Raw genomic sequence first — 24,399 nt, 5'->3', positions numbered from 1 at the left:
ATTGATTTTCTTGCAACAACAAACCCAAACTTGGTGTGTGCAGTGTTTGTGCTTCCTTTTCTTACGTCGCATTTGACAACAACATTTTTTTTCGCGAAATTTCGATTTAAACAATAGCAGCTTCAGCAGCAGCAGCTGCTGCATTCCCCTGTTAATTGGAGACGAGAATTTTATTGATGGCTGTGTTTGCTCGCGGAATGTTTGACGAGATCTAAATTAATTAGCTCATCAGGGAATTAAATTAGAGACACTTGTCCTACGCGTTTAGGTCCACTGAAATATTTCCCCTCTTTAATTTACCTACCATGTTGATGAAAGCGTACGTCAACCTGCTTTTTCAACTGCTTCTATTTGAATAATCAAAATGTTTGCATCGTTTTTCAATCAAGTCAAGATTCTCAAGTGCAAAATATTTCGGGTTTCCATTTAAAGTGTAATCAGTTTTCCTAATTAATTTAATGTGTCCTAATTTTAACGACATTAATTTTGTTGCTCTGCTGCTAAAATTGCATTTTATAATTTTTAAATATTTAAAACTTCAGGTTAACAATGAACAGAGTATTTCTGCACTCTAAAATCAGTAGAGAGCCATTTTTGCTGACGGACACACGCTCGCAAGCCATATGCGTATGCTTGCCAAAATGCTAATTATCAATAAATAAGTTTGAACGAGGACAATGCTTGCAAATGCTGAGATAGACGAGACAATTTCTTAAATTCCTCTTCAATGATACAGAAAAACATTTTTCCTTCATGCGTGAAAATATCATGACGAATCGAACTTAAAGCTTTGGTTTTGAAGCCGTTCTAGACACCATTGTTGGGGGAGGACAAAGGAGCGCGTAAAATCATTTCGCCGGCGTGCAATTAATTAATAAGGGGGCGACCTTGGCCGGCTCAGGGAAATAATAGCAGCATTATCAGCAGTGCGTTTTGTAGGAAAAGCCGGTGGATTATGGCAGTGGCACGACGTCGGCGGCATTGCGAGTTTATTATTCACCGCGCTAGCACCGTCACCGGCAGCACACCGAGATAAACAAAACGGCGACGACGATTGATAAGAGGGACGAACCTTGGCGACGCCGCGGCCTCTTTCATTCCGAAAAGCGCAGGGATTATGCTCGTGTGTGTGCGTAGAGTCAGTCGGCGAGTCGCTATCGCTCGAGTGACACCGATTTCAATATTCTAATCTTCTGCTTCTTCTCTCAAACCGTGAGTATTTCTCTCTAATAAGTGGGTAAATGGCGTTTTAAGCACAATTTATTTGTCGTCGCGGCACCGTTATAGCCGTCTAGGACGTGTGAATCCGTGCGCCTCATGCGGGTTCCGATTTATAGCTGACTATATTGAATTCGTTGAATACTAAGGGAACGCATTTGTGGATGTGCATGTTAAATAAAAATGCCGGCCATTAAAATTTGTAAATAATTTTGTTCGTTTCAAAATTTTAGGTCGTTCTTTATTTTTACAAACGAAACAGAATGAAATCAGGACAAACCTTACATTTTAAAATTATCCACCGGTCACGCTGCAGAATTTTCCGTCAGGTGATTTTCTCACTGACGATTACGACAGTAAAAATTACATGATAACCTAGATTTTTCCATTCTACGCAATTTAAAATGGTTCTGTCATATTTTAAGAACGGGAAAACCGTCCACTTCAGAAAGGACTACTCTTTAAAATTTAAGAAACCAAATTTTTAACCAGTCCACACATCGATTAAAAAGGCTAAAAATTTGCGCACATATAACTTCCCTAAAATAATGGCTGAGGTCTCAAAACTGTAATTGTGAGGAATGCGAACCTGCTGTTACGCAATTGCTATAATATCAGTCAAATTTTGCAGCCATAAATCCTAGAGCCATGAGTTTCAATTGGAGCACGGCCCGCAGCAGTCAAGTTGCAAAACAAACAACGAGCAGCTAGTTGCAACGCCGGTCCAATTATTTTCAATTACAAACGCACGATCGGTTTGTCTTGTTCTTTTACTTTATTTCAAGGAATGCAAATAGCAGGAAAGAGTAGAGATAGGTGTTTGTTCCAGTTTCGAGGCTGAATGATTAGCCATTCGGGCTGCATCTCCCTGCAAATCGTGAATTCAATACAATAAAGCTTGCGCCGCACCGAATGAAAAATGAGCTCAGCTGGCTCATCTGCACTCTGCATGCGCTGCTCGTTATCTTTGCTTCGGTATTTCTTTTGGTGACATAATGCGCGCCTTTATTATTCATTGTTCCAAAGGGGCCGGCCGGCCAGCACGCCGCCTAAATTTAAATTTCAGTCAAGATAAGCTCCTTGTTAGTTCACCTGCGAAAATGGAAGGGTTGATTGGCCAAATATGTAAACGAACTAACGCCGGGAGAAGGGTTTGCTTGTTGAGGTTGAATGTTTAGGAAGTTTGGAGCCGAGTGGTGAGTCTGTTAAAGAATATTTGATGAGCAGATAAGGTATTAGCGGTCAAACGAACTTCTAATTTAGGCCAAAGGTGATTTAAGCTACTTTACAAATGCACTGAAGTTTATTATTTTGTTACCTAGTCTATTGTTCATAAATCATGGACGGTGCTTTTGAATTCCAGTTGTTTTTCTAGACCAACTCAGCCTCTTTAAGAGCAAAAATCAACCTGTTACTTACGTACCAACATTTTTTTTAAATTTTACAAACTTTCCTTTTAAATGATTCAATTACGTGTGTTATTAGAGTATTGTTTGGATCTATATCCTCCAGATAGATTTTGTTGGACGCATAATTAAATTGTTCTCGTGGTTTTTATTCTAAAACTGTGCATATTGAGTTGTCAGTTTTCTCCTGACGTTTAAAGCTCAAGAAAACCAGATTAGAAAAGTTTCTGGTACGATAATATTTTGAGATGATGTCATAAATTTTTAATAAGTGTATTCCGCTGTTTTTGTCGAGCCGAAAGGCAGAGATGTGCTATACAACATTTTTAATTAGTTAACACACAAAGCTATGGTTTGTCTTCATACATGCTATAATATGCATTATGTGTTCAATTTAAGTGTATAAGCCTGTCAATTATCCTTCAACTCAAAGCCTGTTAAATTTAAAAAACAATTTCCCACAAGGTTGAAAATTAATCGAATTAAACTCGGAATAATGAGGGCGTTATATATGATTTGCCGCTGCTGCACACGTATGAGAGAAGGAGAAATGCGAAAATGCACACAAAAGTCGCCGTCGTGTGTTGGGTCGGGCGGGGAGTATCGATTTTTGCTTCTCACTCTCCGGCACGTTCCGCCTGCACAAAAACCGCAGACGACAGACGCTGTTTCCAAATGCACCGCCGAAAATTTGAATAGCACGTGCTGACGATGCCGTGTTGCTGTTTGCCGTGTGTTAATTGGACGTGAATTTTAATGCGGAATTTTAATTAGAATAAAAAAGGTAACAAACAAGAAGCGTATGACATTTCTCGCAAAAATGTCGCCGGCTGGCTTTTGCAGCGCTCGCTCACTCGTCATCACATTAAGAACCGTCGACGACGAACAAAGAAAAAAATGCCGTGTTTTGCAAAAGCAGCAGCAACGAGAAGTGGGATAAACATACATAAAAACGCGAGGCAGACCGACATTTTCCAGCGTGTTGTGACGTGAATAGGTCCGAGATAAAGTCAAGCTACTGCTCTACATTTTTGCGAAATTGCAATGCCTCGCAATAATATTTTTTATGGAGATATGAGGGGAATTTTCAAAGTTGGACGAAAGTGACATTCAATTAATTTACTAAGGTTAAAATTCAGATTTGTATTTTCTGTCCTTGGTTCCCCAAAAATTGACTTTTTTAATGTTGTAAAGTTTTGGCCGCACCTGCAATTCTAAATGGTGATTTTCTTAACCATCCATCAATATTTTGGAAAGCCTTTTGACGTCGGCATGTCCACAAATCTTGATCGCCTGACATTTGGCTGATTGAGGCGTCAAGGGAAAAATTGCAACGGAGGCGGAAAACGGCGCGTGGCTCTCAATTTGAGCGCAATTTCCGGCGAAAACATTGGCAAGCAACGGCCGGAAAATGCAAATTTGCTCTCTTGATCGATTCATCGGCGTGAACTCGTCGAAATTCTCGAGGTTTTCGTGGTGAAAGTGCTTTTAATCTGTTTCGGAAACAATGAACGCCTCTCTCCAATTTTGTTTATTCCTTTTGTGCGCGTGGCGGTGACGAAAAATAGCGGAGACGCGTTTTTAATGCTTATTTAACGAGCGGCGCGGCATTTTTCACTCTCGTCCCGAATTGCGACACCCACTCAATGACTGCGGAGCCGAAAATCTGGGAAATGCGTCGGGGAATGCGCGGAGATAACATTCCTCGCTTGGAATCAACCGCAACTGTAATTCAGCACGAAATTTGTTTTTCCTTCTACAAGGAGTCACGCATCGCGTTCTTTTTGACATTTTGCACTCCAGTGAACACACCAAAGCGATAATTAATCTAACGGAGCTCAGCATTCGGCGCCAAATCACAGTGTTTATCGCCGTTTTTGCTAATTATACACAGAATGACTTGTCAAAAGGATTTTCCGGGTCATCGGAACAACATGTCCATGGGAGAGTTCATGATTTCTCAAATATGTTGAAAAATTTGTTTCAAACACACAGTAACCTCAATTTATGGATTCATTATAATATGATTTTTATTTCGTATGTTTCAGAATGCGGACCGGGCTTACACTGAGCCGCACGTTTCGTTGTTAACCGACTTTTAATAAGGTGAGAATTTTTTGCTCTCTAACTCATTTATTTGCAAACTAAGTCGAAAGGATTGATTGATGGGCGCCCCGAGTAGCAAAAATAACCACCGAGAGTGTTCGCCTCGCGTATCGATCGCGGTCGCAACAATTAAGCAGCACCGGACCTCATTTTGCTCAACTTAATTGCGGCGATTATCGAGGAAAATACGCATTGTTGTTCGTCTCGGCGTAGAAAGTTATTTTCATGCATAATGGTGTTTTATTCTGTGATCGAAGGCTACTCTCGCCAGCGAGAGAGAAACCGCAAGCAAATCAAATAGTTGTTGGAGTATCACGACGAGATTGGCGTCATAAATTTGACTAAAAGGCGCTCTTTTCGGATCAGCCTTGGCCGGTAATTTCAGTCATGACTATCTCGTAAATTTCCCCCTCAATGTTAAGGTTGCGTTGTCAAATCGAATCGTGCGTTTCTGTCTCGGACAAAGCCGAAAGAAGAAGAGATTATCCGGCGTTAGTTATTTCGTAAGAAAGTGAAATTGCAATCTTGAGAAGATTCTTATCAGCAGAGACAATCGCTAAACTCACGCTTTTTCAGGGAAACCGGTCTTTATAGCTAGATGCGTGGAACAATGCAAATGTAGCAGCCGACAAATCTCAATTACGCTGACGTTTCTCACGCGTGGCATAGGATTAATTAACCAATCTGACGAGATGATTAGCTCCAGAACGCTGCATGACACGTGAGAGGCCTTTGTCCGTTCAAAAGTTCAAAAGGACCTTATTTGTGCTAGAATATAATTGCGGTGTGTTCCCAATGCACTTCTACTTATAAATCTTAATATTGAATAACTTTTTTAAATCCAAGCATTTTTCACATCAAAATTACCTAATGTTTATTTTTATTTTGCTGTCCAAAAAATAACGTGGCAACGCACGCTGCCACCTATTTTTTATTCGGGGGTCCAGAGCGAGGGGGAAGAACACAGTGCCTGCCGAAATACAATAACTTTTTTTCGTCTGTCTGCGACACGTGTGCGCACAATTAGCAGCGTGCGCCACGTGCTACCGTTTTCTGCCTCTATTTATTTAATGTCCTTTTCCGTCTCGGTCAAATATTGTTTGTGCCGCGTCGGATCATCGTAAAGAGCAGAACAATAAAAAGCGCCTTTTGCTCCAATTCTTCACGCCGGAATCGACCTTCGACGAGCTGTTTGCTCGGGATAAATTTGCACAAGGTTTTGCACCGTTTACACTACATCTGCGGCCACCATGTTTCACGTGTATGTTCTTTCATCAACTGTTTAAGTTGGGAAATACCGAATTTTGTGTAAAAACATCCAGACCCCTTCAAAGAAAGCTCATTTTGAGATTACAGCAAAATGTTCAACTCTCCAAACTTCAATCGACAATTTTTCTGAACAGAAAACTCGTTAGAACTGTTGGACAAAGTTTCAATCTCGGGGAGATCGATCAAAAATAATAAAAAGTTGTGGCGTGGTGTCAACGCGTATTAACTCGCTCGTTGCGTCAGCTTTTCTCTTGCTGGCATAATTCGCTGCGTGTGCTCCAATTAATTTTCCACGTCGATTATTCATCGCGTGATTTCGCCACGCGCGCACTTTCCCATGCATCCACAGCACCTTTCCGAACACCAGACCTGACGAAGCCAAATACGGGCATCGCTACAACTGCACTCGGCGGCAATTAATGCCTTAATTACGGTTCGGTGCGAAAGTGAGAAGAGATTAACTCGACGCCAAAGCCTGTCATTATTTGAATAATTTCAATTTTCTGAGAAATGGCTATTTTATATTAATTATTACTCTCGAACACCTATTTCACGTGGGAAGCATATTTTCCAAATTGCGTTATTTTAATCAAACGTGGCTGTGAGATTAAAATTACATAATTTTGTCTATGTAACTCGATGTATTCATGAATTGTATTCACATCATTCACATTTAATTTGATATAGCATTCATATTATTTGAGTCCTCGGGGGGTCTGGCATACGCATATTCCCGCCCCAATCATCATTTTTGAAAGGGCTCCCCTAGCCCCGTCGTCGCCACATTTCCATTTTCGGAGCAGGCGAACCTTGAAAAGTCGACGGAAATTGAAAGCGAGAGTGAATATGGACAAGATTAAGTGCCGAAATGCTCCTCCCGCTTGCCACCTTTCTCGCCCCTGGTAGCCTAGCAACGACCGTTCCTTGGCCAAAAATGCCATCGAGTGCTGAAAAATTAATTGCCTCTCACTGTGTCAATAGCGAAGAGTCGTAATTCAATACGCGGCGACAGAACATTTCTAAGGGTTGAGATGTGTGTGGAGTGCAGAAAAATAGGGTTGCCTCCCTCGTCTCCAGTCCTCTCAAGACGTTTTTTACCATTGTCTCGAGTTGCAACTCTAGCTCTTTCTCTGGCAACATCAAAAGACGCAGGTGGAAATTAATTAAAGCGAGTGCATGCTTGTTCATAGCTCTCTGCAATATTTCCCCCGCTTGCAAAGTGAACTGCATTGTCTTCCCTTGAGTCTTCTTACTTTAAAACAATTGCATAATATTTCTTTTTTGCTTTTAAACGTAGAACTTCCGCATCCCGCTTTTAACAGCTTGGAAAATTTCGAGCTTGGTGAAGTCGTCGGAAAAATTGCAATTAAAATTACACGCAGCGAAAAAGAGAGTGAGGAAAAAGTTGGTCGTGTGCGAAATTCCAGAGCCGCACCTCCTGCTCTTTCAATTCGGTGAAAAGCGTGCTTTTTTCTAAAGGAGGCAGCGTGAATATTTCAAAGGTGTTTGTTTGCATTCGAGCATTCCGATATGGAAAGAGCGTGTTTGTGTGTCGGGGCGTCGCGAGGGTTGCACCCCCTTTGCATCCCCTTCGAAGATATATAATGAGACGAGACGCAGACGACAAGGTACGGAGGAGGAAAAATCCCAAATTGGCCACTTTCGCGTGCCGCTCGCGCGATATTAAGCCCGTGCCCACCCCCACCCCTGACCGACGCAACCCCCACGGCGAGCAGTGGGTGATTGTTGCCAAGCAAGTGATGGAATTTTATATTACGCGCTTCGATACTTCTGATTGCTGCCATCCACCCTTGGTGCCGACTTTTCTCTGCTCACAGGCACATTTCTTTCTTTGCTCGTGGGTCTGCTGCCAAACGTTCGATACACAAGACGAAATGCGTGATTTTGGACAGTTGCAATTTGTCATTTCAACAATATTGCAATTAATGTCATTTGGAAAATGTCCGACTTTATTGCTCCGCCCGTTTTTTGGGGCAGCGCCAGATTTGATGCCATCAAATCAGCTTCTTCTGCTTCAACCATACGCATACATTCTAGCAGACTGAGCGGGTCGGTCTGATTTTTCCACCCTCGCGGGATCAAAAGTTTCGGGGCGGCAGACATTGGACTGATTGTGAGAGAGGGAATGAAAAGTGCCCCTTTGCGTGGATTTTTCGTCCTCTTCACTCACTCAGGGAGAGTGAGCACGCAGCATTATGCCGTTTGGAGGAAAAATTGAGATTGCGGCGCCCGGAGCGAGCAAACTGCAGCCGAGCGTATAATTCGTTAAGCAGCGTGTCACATACATAATTTGACAGTTCACGGACGTTTTATGATAAATTGATCTCGTTGCCTGTGCCAGATCCGATTACCCACGCCCGAAACTGCTTTGGTAGTGAAAAATCACGGCTAACAAACACCGTTTTATGTTAAAACTATGGCGAGACGCGGCGCTATGCGATGACTAGAGTGTTTTTACGAGCACCGAAACCTGAATATCCGGTGTCGGTGCACATCAAATGAGTCATCTAGGCACAGGAGATAATTTTACTATAGCTATGAAATTTCTGAGCTGTCAATTTATTTCCCACAAAAAAGCAATATAATTTAACTCATTCATTATAATAATGATAAAATATAATTTTAAATGTTTAAAAAATACAACATGTAAAAATATTTTGGATTCATTGAATAAAAATATTTTGAATTGAATTGTGGTCCCTATTTTGGTACTGAAGACTAATAGTTAGAAGCTTTCGAGAAACCGTCTTCATTTAATCACGCAGATGAGAAAGTTGTAGAAGTTAATCTTTTTTCCACTTACATAGTCAGTTTCTGATTCACTATGATTTTTTTTACTTATTAAGTAATGGAACCCCCGTGACAAGGGTGCCGCGTAAGAGCGTGCCTACTTTTGTAATAGGCAATATCCATTTTGAAAACTAAAATAGCACTTAAAATTTGACATTTTTACATGGGATACTCTGATGTCACATTTAGGATCAAGGGTTTCAACTTTATAATGAACCAAAATGACCTATATGTGCCAATAGTGAGTTTAAAGCTGACGACGCAAAGCCCAACAGTTAGCATTCCAAGAATATACAATCATCTCCCGCAAGAAGTGAAAGATGTCACAGATTATAAACTATTCGTGAAAGTGGTGAAAAAAATACTGTGTAACTACAATTTTTATGACTTTAATGAGTATTTGACGTGTGACTGGAAAGACTTGTGTTTGTAAATGTGTATATCGTATATGTGATGATGTATTTTTTTTTTTAATTTGATCTTGACAACTATTCAAAAGTCATTGTAAATATTCCGACTTATTGAATAAAGAAAAATTTGAATTGAATTGAATTGAATATACCCAGTATAAATAAAATGTACATTAATTTCCACAATTTTACTTCTAAAACTCTCCTCGACTTGCAATTACTCTTTACGTTCCACTGAAATCATTTTCCCCCAACACCTTCATTGTGCAATCAATGAATGTCACGTTTTAATCGTTCATTCGTTGCTTTCTCTCTTTGCAGAGGATGTGGGTGAGATGAAGGCGCTAGTGTGTGCATCCGCATGGCGAGCAGCATGCCAGTGAGCGAGGCGACGAGCGAGGCGGTGACGACGGGGCCACGCGGTGCTGAGGAGCAGCCGGCGCCGCAGGACCCGTCCGAAGAGGGCGGCGTCGGCGGTGGCTCCGTCCTCATCCGCGTCCACGTGCCAGAGCTCAACATCAACAAGTGCCTGCAGTTCGCCCGCGATGAGCTCATCTGGAACGTCAAACAACAGTGCCTCGCCGCCCTACCAAAGGTAAGCGTAAACATCATAATTCGCATCTAATTTTTTGTTAGTATATTTTATCAGTGAACATTAAGCGAGTGGGTGTGTTTTAAATTTGTATACTTGTCATCTGCACGAAACATCAAAATTTACCTTTTTCTAAAGCTCTTGGATCAAAATTTAAATACGTTAAAATTCATTCATGGTGAATATTCGATCAAGCTAAAGCTGTTGAGAGAAAACAATGAAACTTTCGATTTCAATGTTGCTTTTGCTGACCTCTGCCGAAAGTACGAGTTGAAAAATAATTTATTCTCCGCTCGCGGTGGAGCTGTAAATTTCCCACAGCGCGCATTTCGCTACTTTATGGCTCAATTGAAAATAATTGATGTCGCGTGATCAGAAAATTCGAGAGGTTGCGTGAGCCCTGAAAGTGAATGATTTATGAAAAGAATTCGCACCGATTCATTTTTTGCGATGCGAAAATTACGCAACATGAGCTGCAATTTGCTGAGAGGAATTGAAAATAAATTGAGCTCACGCGAAAGAAACTGCTTTTGCGGCCAAATAAATAAGTAATAAAGATGTTCAGTTATGTTTCCGCTGGGTCACACACACAGCAGCAGCAACAGTATTAGATACAAATGACAAGGAGTTTTTTTTTACTTTTTACTGACGTGTGACTCGGATAACTCAACTTATTAGACAAGTAACTGTCAAGCTGTACAAATTTGATCTGCGTCATGCCGTTACTTATTTTCTCTAATGCGCGCCGACCAAACACTATAATCTTTTGGCTTCCTCGAAACTGTTCAAAAAGTAGGAACAGAGCTGAGGAATTAGCTTTCCTTCCCCTTAAAAATAAAAACAAACCGACGGATGAAAGGGATTAAATTGATTGTGACTGAGCAGGAAAACACCTCTTAATTGGGGACAACAAATAAACAGGGAAATAATTCACAGACAGGAAAGAAAAGGTCGTTTTCGCATCAGAAAAAAATACTTCTTTAGTTAGTTTATTCTTATTACTGTTAAGTTAAAATCATCTTAATTTGACGCAATTTTTTGTTTTTTCAGGAACTGAAGGAGAGCTTCAACTATGGCCTATTCGTTCCGCCGGCCAACGGCAAGGCCGGGAAATTCCTGGACGAGGAGCGCCACCTCACCGACTACCCTTTCAGCGGGCCCGTCGGCTATCTTGAGGTTTGTTTTGTCTCCGTATCCATTGTAAAATGCACCCGCCAATTGGGCGCATCCACTTTTCCGCTCATTATCTCTGCCAAGTGAGTCGTGCAGCGAGAGAAAGAAAAAAGGAATCGTCTCCTGTAGTGTCGTGCCGCCGCTATTTTCGGTCTCTTTCCGCTCGCCACGCTCTCGCCTTCTCCTAATGCAAGCGTTTGGCTCAAAGAAATAATTTTTTACCAGTAAGCTAATTTTTCGTGCCAGATGCTCTTCAATTTAAAAATTTCATGCCAGCATTCACTATTAGAAGAGCTTAAAAATACTAAATTATAGCAAGGCAAAATCTTTATAAAAACACTTAAAGATTATCTCATTAAATTTATCTAACTGTTATGAATAAAATTATATTGTTTATTTATTCCTCCAAAATCAAGCAATTTAATAAAGCTCTTTTTCTTGGAAAGCATTAAATTTTGAACGAAAATTGGCTTGAGCACTTAAAGAGACGTAAATAATTGCAGCGCAGGGCTTTCGACGGGCGTGTATGTATGTATATTCTGAAATGTAAAAAGGCGTGTGACACATCCGCGCGGCGCGACCCTTAAAAATAGATTCGGTGTGTGTCTGTGAGAAGAGCGGAGGAGCCCCACTCGCGGCTCGCTCTTGGCAGTGTGTAAAAAGCGCCACATTTAGTTTTTCAACCCTCGACCGCAGTTTTTTCGAGCAGTTTAATTCGAGCAGGCACACGCGCTTCTTCCGAATGTAGCCGACTCCAGCAGACTCATAGACAGAAAGGCAAACATGTCCGACGACGGAGAGAAGGACGCCCTACGAGCCGCCATGGTCTGTTCAACCTTTTTATCCGCGGGACAAAAGAAAGACACGACCTTTTGTTGGTTATCATATCTGAAGCAAGATCGATTGTTTATTTGTTTACTCGGGCTAATTTGGGCTGATAAAATCAAAAAGTGAATTTAACAAGCTCTAGATAAACTGCGGGTACAAATAGGGAAATCGCGACAGCTTGATTAGAATGTCAAAAACAGTTGTGTTTGGTCAAGATAACAAGGCCGAGACTTGAGATAGATTGGCAGACGTTGGTCAATTGTCTCAATTTGTTTATTTATATTTAGTATACTCGATATACTTAAGACTCTTATTCAACCCTAAAAAGCAGGCACTAAATTTTCCAAATTCATGTCAAGGAAATACGTCCAGTTGTCTGAAAAAGCATGCAATTGTGTTTATCAGGGCGGCCTTGTCACCCACTCGTCTCCATTTTTCTGACAATGCGTCGAATATTCAACAATCCCGCTGTTTTATCGGGTGGGACAGCCTTGACTGCGATCATACATATATAGTTTGCGCTCGTCGATTAATTAGCAAATTGTCCCGACCTACGCCACGGGTTTTATTCACTCTCGGCAGCTTTTTAATTATCACAAAAACGAGTTTTGCGCCGAACACACAATGCGGAGATTCGGTTGTTCCTTACACGGAATGGAATCTGGTCGGTTTCGCTGACCCAAATGATTTAATTGATTAATTTTGTTTCCCTCTCTCATGAACTAATTGAATCTAAAAGAAAAAACCGGTGTGCTTGCTGCAGCTCAAATACAAGCGGCGCGTCTACAAAATGCTGCACCTGGACGAGAAGCAGCTCAAGGCTCTGCACACGAGGACCAATCTACGCCGACTACTCGACTATGTCTCTAACAGACAGGTGGAAAAAATCTCCAAGATGTGCTCCAAAGGGCTCGACCCCAACTTCCACTGCGCTGAGACTGGAGGTACACGCATTCCTTTTTGGATTATTATCTCGAATTAGCGGCGCCAATACTGACAATTGGGTATTGATTGCCACGTAACTTGACACAATACACACTACTATACTCTGGAAGATAACACCAGACTACATTGATAAGGAGAAAAATTGAATGAAAAATAAATCAAACATTGTGAATTTTATTTTCCTGATATAAGTTGAACAGTTTTGTCCATTCTTTTTTTATTTAACACTGTTTCTGTGTCGGTGCAGAGACGCCACTGACGGTGGCAGCGGCGACACCGCGTTCGTCACGCGTGCTGATTGCGCTGGTGAACGGCGGGGCGCTGCTGGACTACCGGACGCGCGATGGCACGACGTCGATGCACCGTGCCGTCGAGAAGAACAACTTCGAGGCGATAAAGACGCTGCTGGACCTGGGTGCCAGCCCCAACTACAAGGACTCCAAGGGCCTCACGCCGCTCTACCTCTCCATGAACCCTAATGTCGACCCGATGCTGTGCGAGGCGCTTCTGCACGACCACGCCATCATCGGCGCCCAGGACGCCCAGGGCTGGCAGGAGGTCCACCAGGTACTACAGTCATTTGCGAGTAAGTCGCCGAGAAATAATCGTTTCGATTTGCAGGCGTGTCGGCACGGCCTGGTGCAGCACTTGGAGCATCTACTCTTTTATGGTGCCGATATGAACGCGCGGAATGCGTCTGGCAACACGCCGCTGCACGTGTGCGCCGTGAACGGCCAGGATAGTTGCAGCAGACTGCTCCTTTTCCGCGGCGCCGACCGAGAGGCCCTCAACTTCGCCAATCAAACCCCCTACCAGGTACTATCATCGGAATTTGTATTACATTTCCTAGTTTGCATCATTCCAGCATGGCATATTTTTTTAAATGGTGATCTCGTCTTAAATCCAAGCGATTTCGTGTGTGTCCAGGTGGCTGTGATTGCTGGAAACCTGGAGCTCGCTGAGACAATCCAGAAGCACCGTCCTGAAGAAGCTGGTGAGTATACTTCGCGAGGTATGCAACCGCCGACCTGGTTGCCTGCCCGCCGACGCCAAGGGGTTGTCTCGCGGGCCACTCATGCACATAAGACATAATTTTCAAAGGACGAGTGCGTAGCAGACACAGTACTACATACTCTCACGCATTTGTTTTCCTCCCGTGTCTATAGTTGCCCCCCTTGTGATCTGTACATTTTACGCAATCGATAGCCTCTCACTCACTTACCCCCACTAGAAATGCATTGATTGTCCGTCAGACTCGGTTTTTGTACGCTAGTTCACTCACACCCGAGAGCTGAATATTAAAAACCATGGTGAAAATACTCTTGGAACAAATACAGCTGATCGCATTTTTTAATTTTTGGATTGAAACCCCCGTCTGGTGTGGGCTCTGAACACCAGAGGTTGGCTACAGCAAATTAAGCAATTGTTCCAAGAATGTTTACACGCATGGAAATAGATTGCTTTTGGTGGCTAGGGCAGGAAAATGCGTATATAAGTTAACAGCGGGCACCGGGACGAAATCAAATAAATTAACAAAGAAGGTCTAACAGATTGTGCAGATTTTGTGTGGTTTGTTTTCATCTTTTGTCTAACGGGTGCTTTTGGTTCGTTCTTTTCTGCTTTTGACGGATATTCTGTGCAAAGAATATTCAGCGTGGTGATGGTGCAGGTGGTGGATCTAACACAAGTTGTGCCAATATATGAAATCGTGACTCCAACTCGATATCTCATGGATTCAAATTCATGAATGCATGCCGCTCATCTTGTTGATCTCTTAACAAAACTGGTGGAGGAGCTCGACCATTATTAACGAACAACAGCAACCATCTCTGGCTGGTGTTTTTGTTTTCAAGGGTGCTCTGCTGTGCTTTGTGCTGGTGTGTGAGCTGTGACAGTCGATCAGTTGAGATTCTAGTGGTCTCGCTCGCTCAAAAGCAGGACACATTGCTTGAAATTGCATTCAAACTTTTCGCTGTCTCATTTTTCTGTGGACCTGCCCCTCCCGAAACGTTTCCCTTGCTCCTGCCATTTTCTCGTCCTGCCCCTGTGTACATTCTCTCCGTAGTGGATCCCTGCATTGTGTGCTTTCGTGTACATTTTTAACTACCACGTAGGCCAAGCATCGACTTTCGACTTTGTGACTTTAACTGACGGCTAACACTCAAAGAGCTTATGACGAAACGAAAAACATAGTTTTAGTTCATGGCTGTATAAAGGAAACTATTTTTTTATCACTTATCACAATCGACTCAAATTTACAATTCTTATCAAAATTTTGCCGAATTCTTTCATTCAACCTTTCTTAATCTAGAACCTGTTTTTTATAACACTTGCTGATAAAACGAGTTTCTAGGTAGAATCAACTTATAACAACTATTTTCATTGCTTAAATGAAAAAACGGGATATCATTTGTTTTTCATCTATTTCTGATTAGCACGACAGATTCCTTTTTAAATAAAATCGCATCCTCATTTGACTTTTTGCGGGAAAGACGGCCTAAGGAAAAGAACGAAATAGGCAATAGTAGTGAATTGTTTCGTTCGCCGTTGTTGTTTCAGTCCCCTTCCGAGAGCCTCCGCGGTACAACCCCAAACGGCGTCCGACGAGCGCCATCTACCTGCATCGCAGCGGCTCGGTGCTGGACTTTGCGTCGGCGGCGGCGGTGCTGCCGTCGTCGACGTCGTGCCTGGCGCTGACCGGCGGCGGCGGGGGCACGCTGCAGCGGGGGCCGCCCAGCTCGGTGTCGAGCCACGCGCTGCTGTGCGCAGGGACGCCGCCCCCGCCGCCGTCCCCCTCGCCCTCGGACCGCTCCAACCCACCGTGCTTCAGCTCCGGCTGCTCCAGCCTCAGCGAGGCCAGCTCCAACCGCGGCAGCGAGGGCTCCAGCGAGGACCCCAACAGCATCGTCACAGGTACCAACAACAGCCGCTGACGTCCTGCGCCCAGCTCCGCGGTGTCTTGTTGTCGCCGTCGTTATTTGTTGTTGTTGTTGCGACTTATCGTATATTGGCACGACTTGTGGTGACTTTTGGGGTTTCCTCTTTCCCTCTCTCTCTCTCTTTCTTTCAATATCCCCGCGAGATATTTCAATTCTGACGCTGCTCCTCTGGTGCGTCTTCCGCAGACAAAAGCCTCCTCGACCAGTGCGACATTATCAGCGACAGCTCGGGCGTTGGCACCTCCAACAGCGGAGGGAGCGGTGGCGGCTACGATACCGGCGCCGGCCTGCTTCTGGCCGGCGTCACGGCCGTCTGCGTCGAGAATTACAGCTCGAATACGCCGGGACACCTCTGCCTCACCCAGGGAGATATCGTCGAAGGTGAGAAATAATTTTCTACAGGGTTTATAAAATAGTTTGTTCGGTTTACTGAACGGCCCGTTTTTTTCGTAAGAATTTTAAGCAAGAAAAATCTGTTGTTACTAAACGATATTTTCGGAAGTCCATGACAAATTACTGAAAAATGCAGGCCAAAAGCACAGAGATGAACAAAACGTATCTAAGTTGATTTTAATCAATTTTATTGCATTATCTGGACCTGAAAAAATCTTAAATTTCCTGTCAAGTTATTTAAAATGTGCAACAGTATTAAAATTATTTAAAAAAAACACATGAGAAAAAAATTTGTGTCTTTACGTTGATATATTTAAAAAATAGAACCTAAACAAATTAAATTATTTTAATTTTTTTATAATTTTGGAATTTGACAAAGGATGATAATTAAAATTGGAAGGATCAAGTTTCCCGGGTTGGTGAAAATTTAAAAAAAAATATAATGTTTTCTTATTCTTAAAAACAACTGTAGAAAAAGAGGTAATCCGCGGTAATTTCTGGAAAAATCTATTTGACAATTTTCTATCCTTGTGCCCAACCCTGACTTTCTAAGAGGACCAGATTGCTCAGCCGCGTTCAGAATTATATCTGGAAGAATCGCTGGCTTCGTTCTGCTGCTCAAAGACAAAAATTTTCAGTCACGGGGGCGACGGACTGTGGCCTTCTGGAGGGCACATGCCGTGGACGGAGCGGGCTGTTCGCTGCGCACTGCGTGCAGGAGGTGCGAATGCGGCAGAACACCAACTCGGCGACGCTGCGGGTGGCTGGGCGCAGCGGCGGCGCCCTCGGCAACAAAACAAATCATTTCGCGACGGCGCCGCGCTCCAAGAAGCCCATCACCATCCGGCTACCGGCCGAGCCGCGCACCGTCGTGCTGCACCGCTCGCGCAAGGGCTTCGGATTTGTGCTGCGCGGTGCTAAGGCCACCTCACCCCTCATGGAACTCACCCCCTCCGAGCGCTGTCCCGCCCTCCAGTACCTCGACGACGTTGACGCAGGTGGCGTCGCCGACGTCGCTGGACTCAAGAAGGGAGACTATCTGCTTGAGGTCAGTGCAATTTTTATTTTATTTTGCCAGGAACAACTTTTGACGATATTATGAAAAGCAAGATTCACCTATTTTTCAACGCACAAAGTTTCCCCACGGGTTTTTGGCGGAAATAACAGGCAGACAAAACCAAAACTTTGTGGGGTTTCCGCGTTTTTCTAATTCCAACTGAATTCAACTAAATCAGATGATGCGAGATTTTTATTTCATAAAATCGATAAATTTATTAAATTGACCTTTTGGTCGTTTAACAAAACAATATTCATGATTGACTTTTTGAGTGTACGTGTTTTGAAAACAACGCAAATTTTCGGAAAATACCGCAAAACTGTTTTTTAAAAGCGTATGTTTTTCCGGGGAAAAAATGAGGGATTTTTTTACTCGATGGGATCGAGTAAAATAAAATAAATGGTGACTTCTAAAGTCTTAGTGCGATAAGTGCGTTTTAAATTTTCTGATTTTCCTTTGGCACAAAAGTATGTTGTGCACGGTTGAGTTACAATATTTCCCGCAGCCATGACACGTTTCGCTCGCAATCTTTTCAGATAAACGGCGAGGACGTGACCCAAGCGTCGCACGAGCACGTGGTCGAGCTTATCAGGCGCTCGGGAGACCTGGTGGCCATGAAGGTGGTCTCCTTGGGCGAGCCGGGCGTCGCGACGGGCATGAAGGCGGCCACCACGCTGCCCAGCCGCCAATGCGCCACCCTGCCCAGGAAAATGAACTCGCAGAGTAAGTGTGGACATTTGATGACAATTTCTTAACCAAAAAGCAACGTCTAAAACGACTAAACGCGCTGGGGCACGGCCAGGCTAACGCAAATGCTTTCACCGCTTTTGCAGATCGTAACCCGGCGCCACTTCCGCCTCGCAGGGACCCCAAGACCACGCTCAGTGTGGGCAGAGCTCGCGCCAGGTCGTTGGTGGCAGATCTAGGTAACAACTAATTGCAAATCACAAACTGAAATTCATTCATTCTTCCTGCACACATTAGACGAATTAAGTCTATAACTGACGTGTCGACAAAGTAATTTATTAATCTGATTTTTAATATCGACCTGAAAGACACTCGCATTAATTGTTTATCTTCGCAGTTTAATACAACCCTAAATTCAAGTGCGAGTAAATTTTTTGCGTGCTTAGATGGCAGCCAGCAGCATGGTTCCGGGGGCCATCTGGAGGAGGCGGAGGGCGAGGAGTCAACGACGCTGTCAGCCAACACGACCAAGAGCAGTTCGACGGAAAGCGTGCAGGCGCGGAGCACGCCACCGCGCACAGCCTCGATCAGGGCGCGGCCTACCTCGTCCAGGATCACGGCCGCCGAGCTGGAGGAGCTATTCGCGCGGCAGGGCCCAGCGCCGCCATCACCTGCAGGCAGCGCCAGGACGCCCAAGGTTTACGCTAGCGTCGCTGAAATGAAACGATCCAGAGGAAAGGTTACTATTTTTTACAACAATTCATCGATAAATATTTTCACTGAAAAATTAAAATAAATGAGTGGCAGTATTTCCAATTGTATTCTGAACATTGATATAAACTTGAAATATTTCTATTTTGCTTAAAATATTTTTCGTAGTTCTATTTTTTTCTTTGCAGAAAATGGCTAATGTTAAAAATACATCAATGTGCCAACGCTTTTTTAATTACAGGCACAATTATACATCCAGAGAGAATCATGATGCTAGTTTCATAGAGTATCTACGCGAAATGAGCAGCAAATTTACATAAAATCTAAGCATGTTGTGTAACAATTGAATAAATATTTTCCAAAGAGAAATTTAGATTTCAATTTTCATTGTTTAATTTTGGCTCTGATTCTGTTTTATGAAAAAATATTTAACCCTTGATTTGCTGTGTGTTTTTGGGCAGCTGGGTCGGCGTGGGGCGTCTGACACGCTACACAAGTCGTTCAGTAGCACGCCAGACCTGGCGCACGTGAGTCCGACGCACGCCGGCGCCCGAATGTGGTCGTCGCGTGGCGCCCGCAGCCAAGAGGACATCTCGTGGTGGGTGCAGCCGACGCACACTACCGGTCAGTACCCTTCTCATAGTCGCCGTCACTGTGTAAATAAAACGAAAATACTTTCCGAAACCGCAGCCAAACACAGAAGGAACAGAGTTAACAAGAAAGGTCTCCTATGCATAAATTTTGCACCACTCTGTACACACCACCTTGATTGTTCATTTTCTTTGGATTTTCAAACCCCCAGTATTCTATATTTTCTTGTTCGTGTGGAGACGGGCAAACTCTCAAACTTTCCACACCAAATCCTCTATCTCTGTCTCTCGTAGAGCGTAACAATCGGCTTCATTTGCCCTTCTTCTATGCAGTTTATTGAGTGTGTATCAGTTGGTGAGAATTCTGATTATTTTGCTGAAACCACCAACTCTTGTTTCAAGCAGCTGTTGTTTTAATAGCAGTGTGTTCATTTCTCGATTTGCGTTGCATACGTACACATAGAGCGCCGTGTAATTTATTGATTGGTTGGAGCAGACCTCTGCCACCTCCACCGCTACGCTTGGCAAAATTGGTCTCAAAATTGAATCACAAAAATAATAAAATGCGTTTTATCAGCCTTAAATAATAATAACAAAAATTGAACTAATTTTGTTTGATATTTTTCTGCCAACTTGAAATCAGTTTGAACTTGGCCGTTTTGGGGAATTAACACCCAAATATTCATTATCGACCAAAGTTGCCAAGTTATTCCCCGACACTCGTTTTGCATGCGTTTTTTCCGCGTGGCCCAATCGAAGGGTGCTGATCGTTGGGGGTTGAATCGACAGGTCACATCGGCACGACGGCAATGACGAACGGCGGCCGCGAGTACGGACACGCGTGGCGCAGCATGGAGCGCCTGCAGATGGAGCACGAGGCGGTGACGCGCTCGCTGTCGCAGCGCACCAGATCGCTGCCGAGGAACAGATCCCTCGGTAGCGGTGGCGTCGGCGCCGCACCACCCCCGCCTACCCACCCACCGCCGCCCATCCCCGTCGGGCAGGTGGTTAGGGTCGAGGTAACGCCCAGGGCAAAAGGCAGTGGCGAGTATGCCACCGTCCGCGACTCACCTGTCGGACAGCAGGGTGAGTTTTTTCGCTTCTTTCGTGGGGTGTAAACTATTTTAAAACTGATTCAAGGGTAGATCTCTTAACTCTTCATTGATTAAAATTCGTTGAATTTGATACGTTTTAAAAAAATTATCTTTTTGAGAAACTCATAACTTTTTTTAAGATAATATTTTTTAAAATTGCGTAGGTTTTTATCAGGAGTACAATTCAACATCCAATTAATACTAAATTTACTTAGTTCTCTATCTTAATTATTTGACGAATTTTGTTACAAAAATATTTCAAACGTGTGTTTTAATCTTTGAGCAGCAGACAGTAGAACGGCCACCCCGACGAGTCCTGAGCCAATCATGTCGAGTTTCCGCCCTGGTCCGGCCAAGCTTTACGCCAGTCCTGAGGAGGTGAAGGTGGTGGCCCTGCGGCAGGGCTCGAGCACGCTTGGCCGCACGCCCAAAGAAGGTGCCAACAAATCGCGCTCGCACAGTCTTCCGCCCAGCGGCGCCAGGCCCCTGGTAAGTGACCCCTGCACCCTTTTTACATCTCTATGTGTGTGTCGCACCCGAAACTCTCTAGCGAGCATGTTTAAGATAAAAGAAAAAAGCTAAAATTGAAAGGCTTTAACCTTGCGTGCGCGTGTGCAGGTCCGAAAGCACAGCAGCCAAGGTGAGGGCAGCACCACTTTCAAGCCCCCGGCCGACGGGGCGCCCGCCTCCCCAGAGAAAGGTGGGGGCGGCGCCGCTAGCCCCTACGCACAACCCTTCCAGCACAACAACGTGCCGGCCACGGCTACGGCCACTCCGGTCGCCCCTCCGGCTGCTGCCGCCGCCCCTCCCATTCCAGAACCTGATTACAGCATGAGCGAGGTGAGACTTAACCCCTCGAATCCCCGGGAAAATTACCAATCTCTCGGCTTTTTATGACCAATCTCCCTCATACTGTGTTGCACGAAAATAAACCTTTCTTTTCTATCATTCTTTATTTGCATCTTTATTTATTTTCGATATGATAAAAGTTAAAATTTGACTAAAAATAATGATGGATACAAAAAATAATTAATTTTTCTTTATTTGATATATTTTTATTTGTTGCAGTTTTTCTTTAGGAAACTCTGTGTAAAGTAGTTAGTAAAAATAATAACCTGTTATCAAATTTTCAGCACACATAAAACCAAAATACACATCGGAAAAAATTAAATTCCATCGTTTTAAGTTTCTTAGAGTTGAAATCATTAATTATTCAACTATATTTAAAACCCTCAAAATAAAAAATAAAGTCACTCGTTTTGCACTAGCCAATTTATTTATTTTAATTTCGAGGGTGCCTGCTGACACAGTGTGCATTTCAGGGCGAGAGCGACGAGGGTGGCAGCGAGTCTACAAGGGGCAGCAAGAAAGAGCGGCGGGCTTCGCGGCAGAGCTCGAAGGAGTCAAACACAGCCGAGTCAGTGAGCCCGAATGGGCCGCTGTCGCCGTCGGCGCGCTCGCAGTGCATGTCGCCCGTGTTCAAGGACCTGCTGGCGCAGAAGGTGGCCGAGCGGCAGACCAGGGTCAACGGTGCCGCCACCCCCGCCGACGAGACGCCGCCTCCACCACCGCCACACGCGCCACCAGGCCCCGAGGCGCAGCCGTCGGCCGCCGCCGCGCCTAAGCCGGCCCCCACGGCCGCCCCCGGAGCAGCTGCAGCCACCAACGGCAATCTACCTCATAGTTTTAGTGTGGAGGAGATCCAAAAGGTAGGCCTCGCCTCTTTTCTTCGCATGGATTCAGTTCGATAATGCACTTGATCAGCTTGGTTTGTATCAAAACGTCTAAAATAGCGCAAAAAAATAGAATAGAATATATAAGATGTATAGAGAAATAGAGATCGTAAAAACGTGTTAATTTAATAGAGGCTTAATTGTTGGGGCTGGGATAATTTAAAAGTTAAATTTGAAATATAGGCCCAGAATTGTTTAGATCAGATTTTTCCCAGACGTTTTTCTTGGTCTCCATAAGAATCTTTCTATTATTTCCTTCTTCAAGCTGCTTACAGCATGACTTGCAGGAGCTGATAACGGCTTGCGATTCATTTCGTCTTTGCTTGCACACTTCACTGCTCTCTCTTCTCTAGCTGTCGTACCCCCCGAGCAACATTGTCTAAAATTGGATGTGTTTGCGTGTCGTGTCGAGCAAGTATCGATATTAAACTAACATTCGTTGCGTTCACATTTTGCAGGTAAAAACTCAGTTAAAGAGCTCGAAATCCTATCCCAATGACTTCTCCCAGGAGGATGGTGATAATTCATCATCAGGGGTGAGTTCCGACCAGGACACGCAGCCCGAGCCCAAGATATTAGCGGCTGGCGAGCTGCTCACTCACTCCAAATCCTCCACACTCCCCTCCAAGAGTCAGCAGGCCAGGTAAGAGCGGAACCAACCGCAACCTCTGTCTTCTAATACTTTTCATCGAAAAATGGGCCCAGACAACTTTCAATTTAAGCACTTCGGTTATATCCGTCAAATTAACGCAGTTAAGTAGTGATTATTAAACTACATAGAAGTCTTTTAGCGCTCTGATTGGCTTTTTTCAGCCTCCTTCTAGAGTGAAATTTGTCAATCGGAGCTACATGGCAAACTATTTTTCTTTTCTCTGAGATGCATGATTTTACGTGTATTTTCTTCTAAAACTAAATAAACTGCCTTGAATTAGAAAATATCGTTGTGCTTAAAATGAAATTAAGAGGACCCTAAAATTAAAACAAAAATATAAAAGAAATATTGGCCTGAGTCTCTAAAAACTAGAAGTTAAATTTTTGTGTACAAGTAGCACTTAGAGCAGCTTTAACCTCTCATTTTCTCTCTCGCCCGATTTTTTGCTCGAGGACGGCCACGCATCAGTATAAGACATACGAACCAACTAACCCTTATTATAAGCATGTGCAATGCCCTAACGCTGAGTGCGATTCCTCAGGGCAATCCACACAACGCGGATCCAGGTGGGGGCACCCGCCTTCACACGCAGTTCGAGCGTGATCAACAGCGGGCGGGCGCCGGGGCAGAAGGGCCCGGCCGCCCTCGCGCTCAACGTCAACGGAAAGATGCCGGCACCGCCTGAGAAGAAAGCCATGCCGCTGCCGCCACCACAGCAGCAGCCCCAACAGCCTAAGGAGGACATAAAGCTCATCCTCGAAGAACGCACCTGGCAGCCTGACGGCAGCGAGAACACAGACGAGCCAGGCAAGTTGAAAATTTATAAAATATTGAAAAATAAACCAAAGCATATATTTTTTATTTATTTTATGAACCATTTGTAGGGAGGTGAATTTATAAATTGCATATTTTTTCTAATGTCCATGAATTTTGCAGACGCTGCGACAACTACAGCAGCGACGACAACGTCGTCCAAGCCGCGAAGGAAGAGTGAGGACGGTGCCGGGACCGCTCGTCGGGCGGGCACGGGCACCCTGACGCGGCACGCCGTGTCACTAGTGCAACTTCCTCCGCCTCAAGAGAGTGAGGCCGAGAGCGAGCACAGCCTACCACCAGCCATCCGCCACACCAGCATCAACTCGGCCACGCTGCCGCATAAGACCACCAAGACTGTCACCTTCCTCGACCACAAGATTCAGGAGGAGCGCGACCGCGAGCGCCAGCGTGAGATCGATCGAGAAAGGGAGCTCAGGGTGAGTTCAAATCTTTGAAAAAGAGTAATTATAAAATAAAATTCGTTAAAAACAAAAGTGAATAGATGTACATTAAGGACAATTTATGAATTGTATGTTATTATCTTCAGTGATACTAATTTGGATGAGAGCTATTATTGGAATTTCTTTAAAGAATAGTGGAATTTTTTTATTATTTAAAATTTCGCTGATATAGCTATCCTTCATTTAAATCAGCGCAGAGAATATGAGCCATTTTATAAGTTATGAGCTATAAAATTTCATCAGTATTGTTCCCCATAGACATCTTACCACCATTAATTAATTGACTCTGTTTTATCATGATTTACAGCAGATGCAGTTGCGTGACGTGCCGATCATGGCGTCCAAGCTGATCATGCCAAACCACAGACAGCCAGTTTCGTCAATGCGCGGGCACGGCCGAAGCCGCGAGGTGGACGCCATGGGCAGACCCATTGAGATGGAGAGGAGCATTGAGGAGAGTCTCCAGCTTATCCAGAGACACGTTGAACAGCTCAACATGGTCAGCGTA

General features: G+C 44.0%; 1 protein-coding gene across 13 annotated transcripts in view; it reads left to right on the top strand.

The window, feature by feature from the left end:
- The window catches only part of LOC135947332 (SH3 and multiple ankyrin repeat domains protein 3-like), a 55,709-nt gene that overhangs the window by 30,335 nt on the left and 975 nt on the right, over positions 1–24,399 (top strand). For 3 of the 13 annotated variants that reach the window (XM_065496093.1, XM_065496090.1, XM_065496091.1), the window contains 23 exons: positions 4,673–4,730; positions 9,542–9,815; positions 10,863–10,988; positions 12,577–12,757; positions 13,006–13,325; positions 13,380–13,574; positions 13,686–13,752; positions 15,318–15,671; positions 15,884–16,078; positions 16,729–17,138; positions 17,684–17,870; positions 17,981–18,073; positions 18,281–18,573; positions 19,007–19,169; positions 19,236–19,268; positions 19,925–20,221; positions 20,516–20,718; positions 20,848–21,069; positions 21,552–21,938; positions 22,421–22,605; positions 23,156–23,421; positions 23,551–23,867; positions 24,199–24,396. In XM_065496093.1, the coding sequence (XP_065352165.1) occupies positions 9,582–9,815; positions 10,863–10,988; positions 12,577–12,757; positions 13,006–13,325; positions 13,380–13,574; positions 13,686–13,752; positions 15,318–15,671; positions 15,884–16,078; positions 16,729–17,138; positions 17,684–17,870; positions 17,981–18,073; positions 18,281–18,573; positions 19,007–19,169; positions 19,236–19,268; positions 19,925–20,221; positions 20,516–20,718; positions 20,848–21,069; positions 21,552–21,938; positions 22,421–22,605; positions 23,156–23,421; positions 23,551–23,867; positions 24,199–24,396 (4,926 nt within the window). In that variant the 5' untranslated portion in view covers positions 4,673–4,730; positions 9,542–9,581. Of the gene's footprint in view, positions 1–1,063; positions 1,213–4,672; positions 4,731–9,541; positions 9,816–10,862; positions 10,989–11,677; positions 11,811–12,576; positions 12,758–13,005; positions 13,326–13,379; positions 13,575–13,685; positions 13,753–15,317; positions 15,672–15,883; positions 16,079–16,728; positions 17,139–17,683; positions 17,871–17,980; positions 18,074–18,280; positions 18,574–19,006; positions 19,170–19,235; positions 19,269–19,924; positions 20,222–20,515; positions 20,719–20,847; positions 21,070–21,551; positions 21,939–22,420; positions 22,606–23,155; positions 23,422–23,550; positions 23,868–24,198; positions 24,397–24,399 lie in introns of those variants that run through there. The other 10 variants (XM_065496094.1, XM_065496096.1, XM_065496092.1 and 7 more) reach the window with 9 other exon arrangements.

Source organism: Cloeon dipterum, chromosome X (assembly GCF_949628265.1).
Source record: "Cloeon dipterum chromosome X, ieCloDipt1.1, whole genome shotgun sequence".
NCBI classification, from domain to species: Eukaryota; Metazoa; Arthropoda; class Insecta; order Ephemeroptera; family Baetidae; genus Cloeon; species Cloeon dipterum.
The sequence above is the reverse complement of the archived record's forward strand: the minus strand, read 5'-3'. Positions and strand labels throughout refer to the sequence as shown.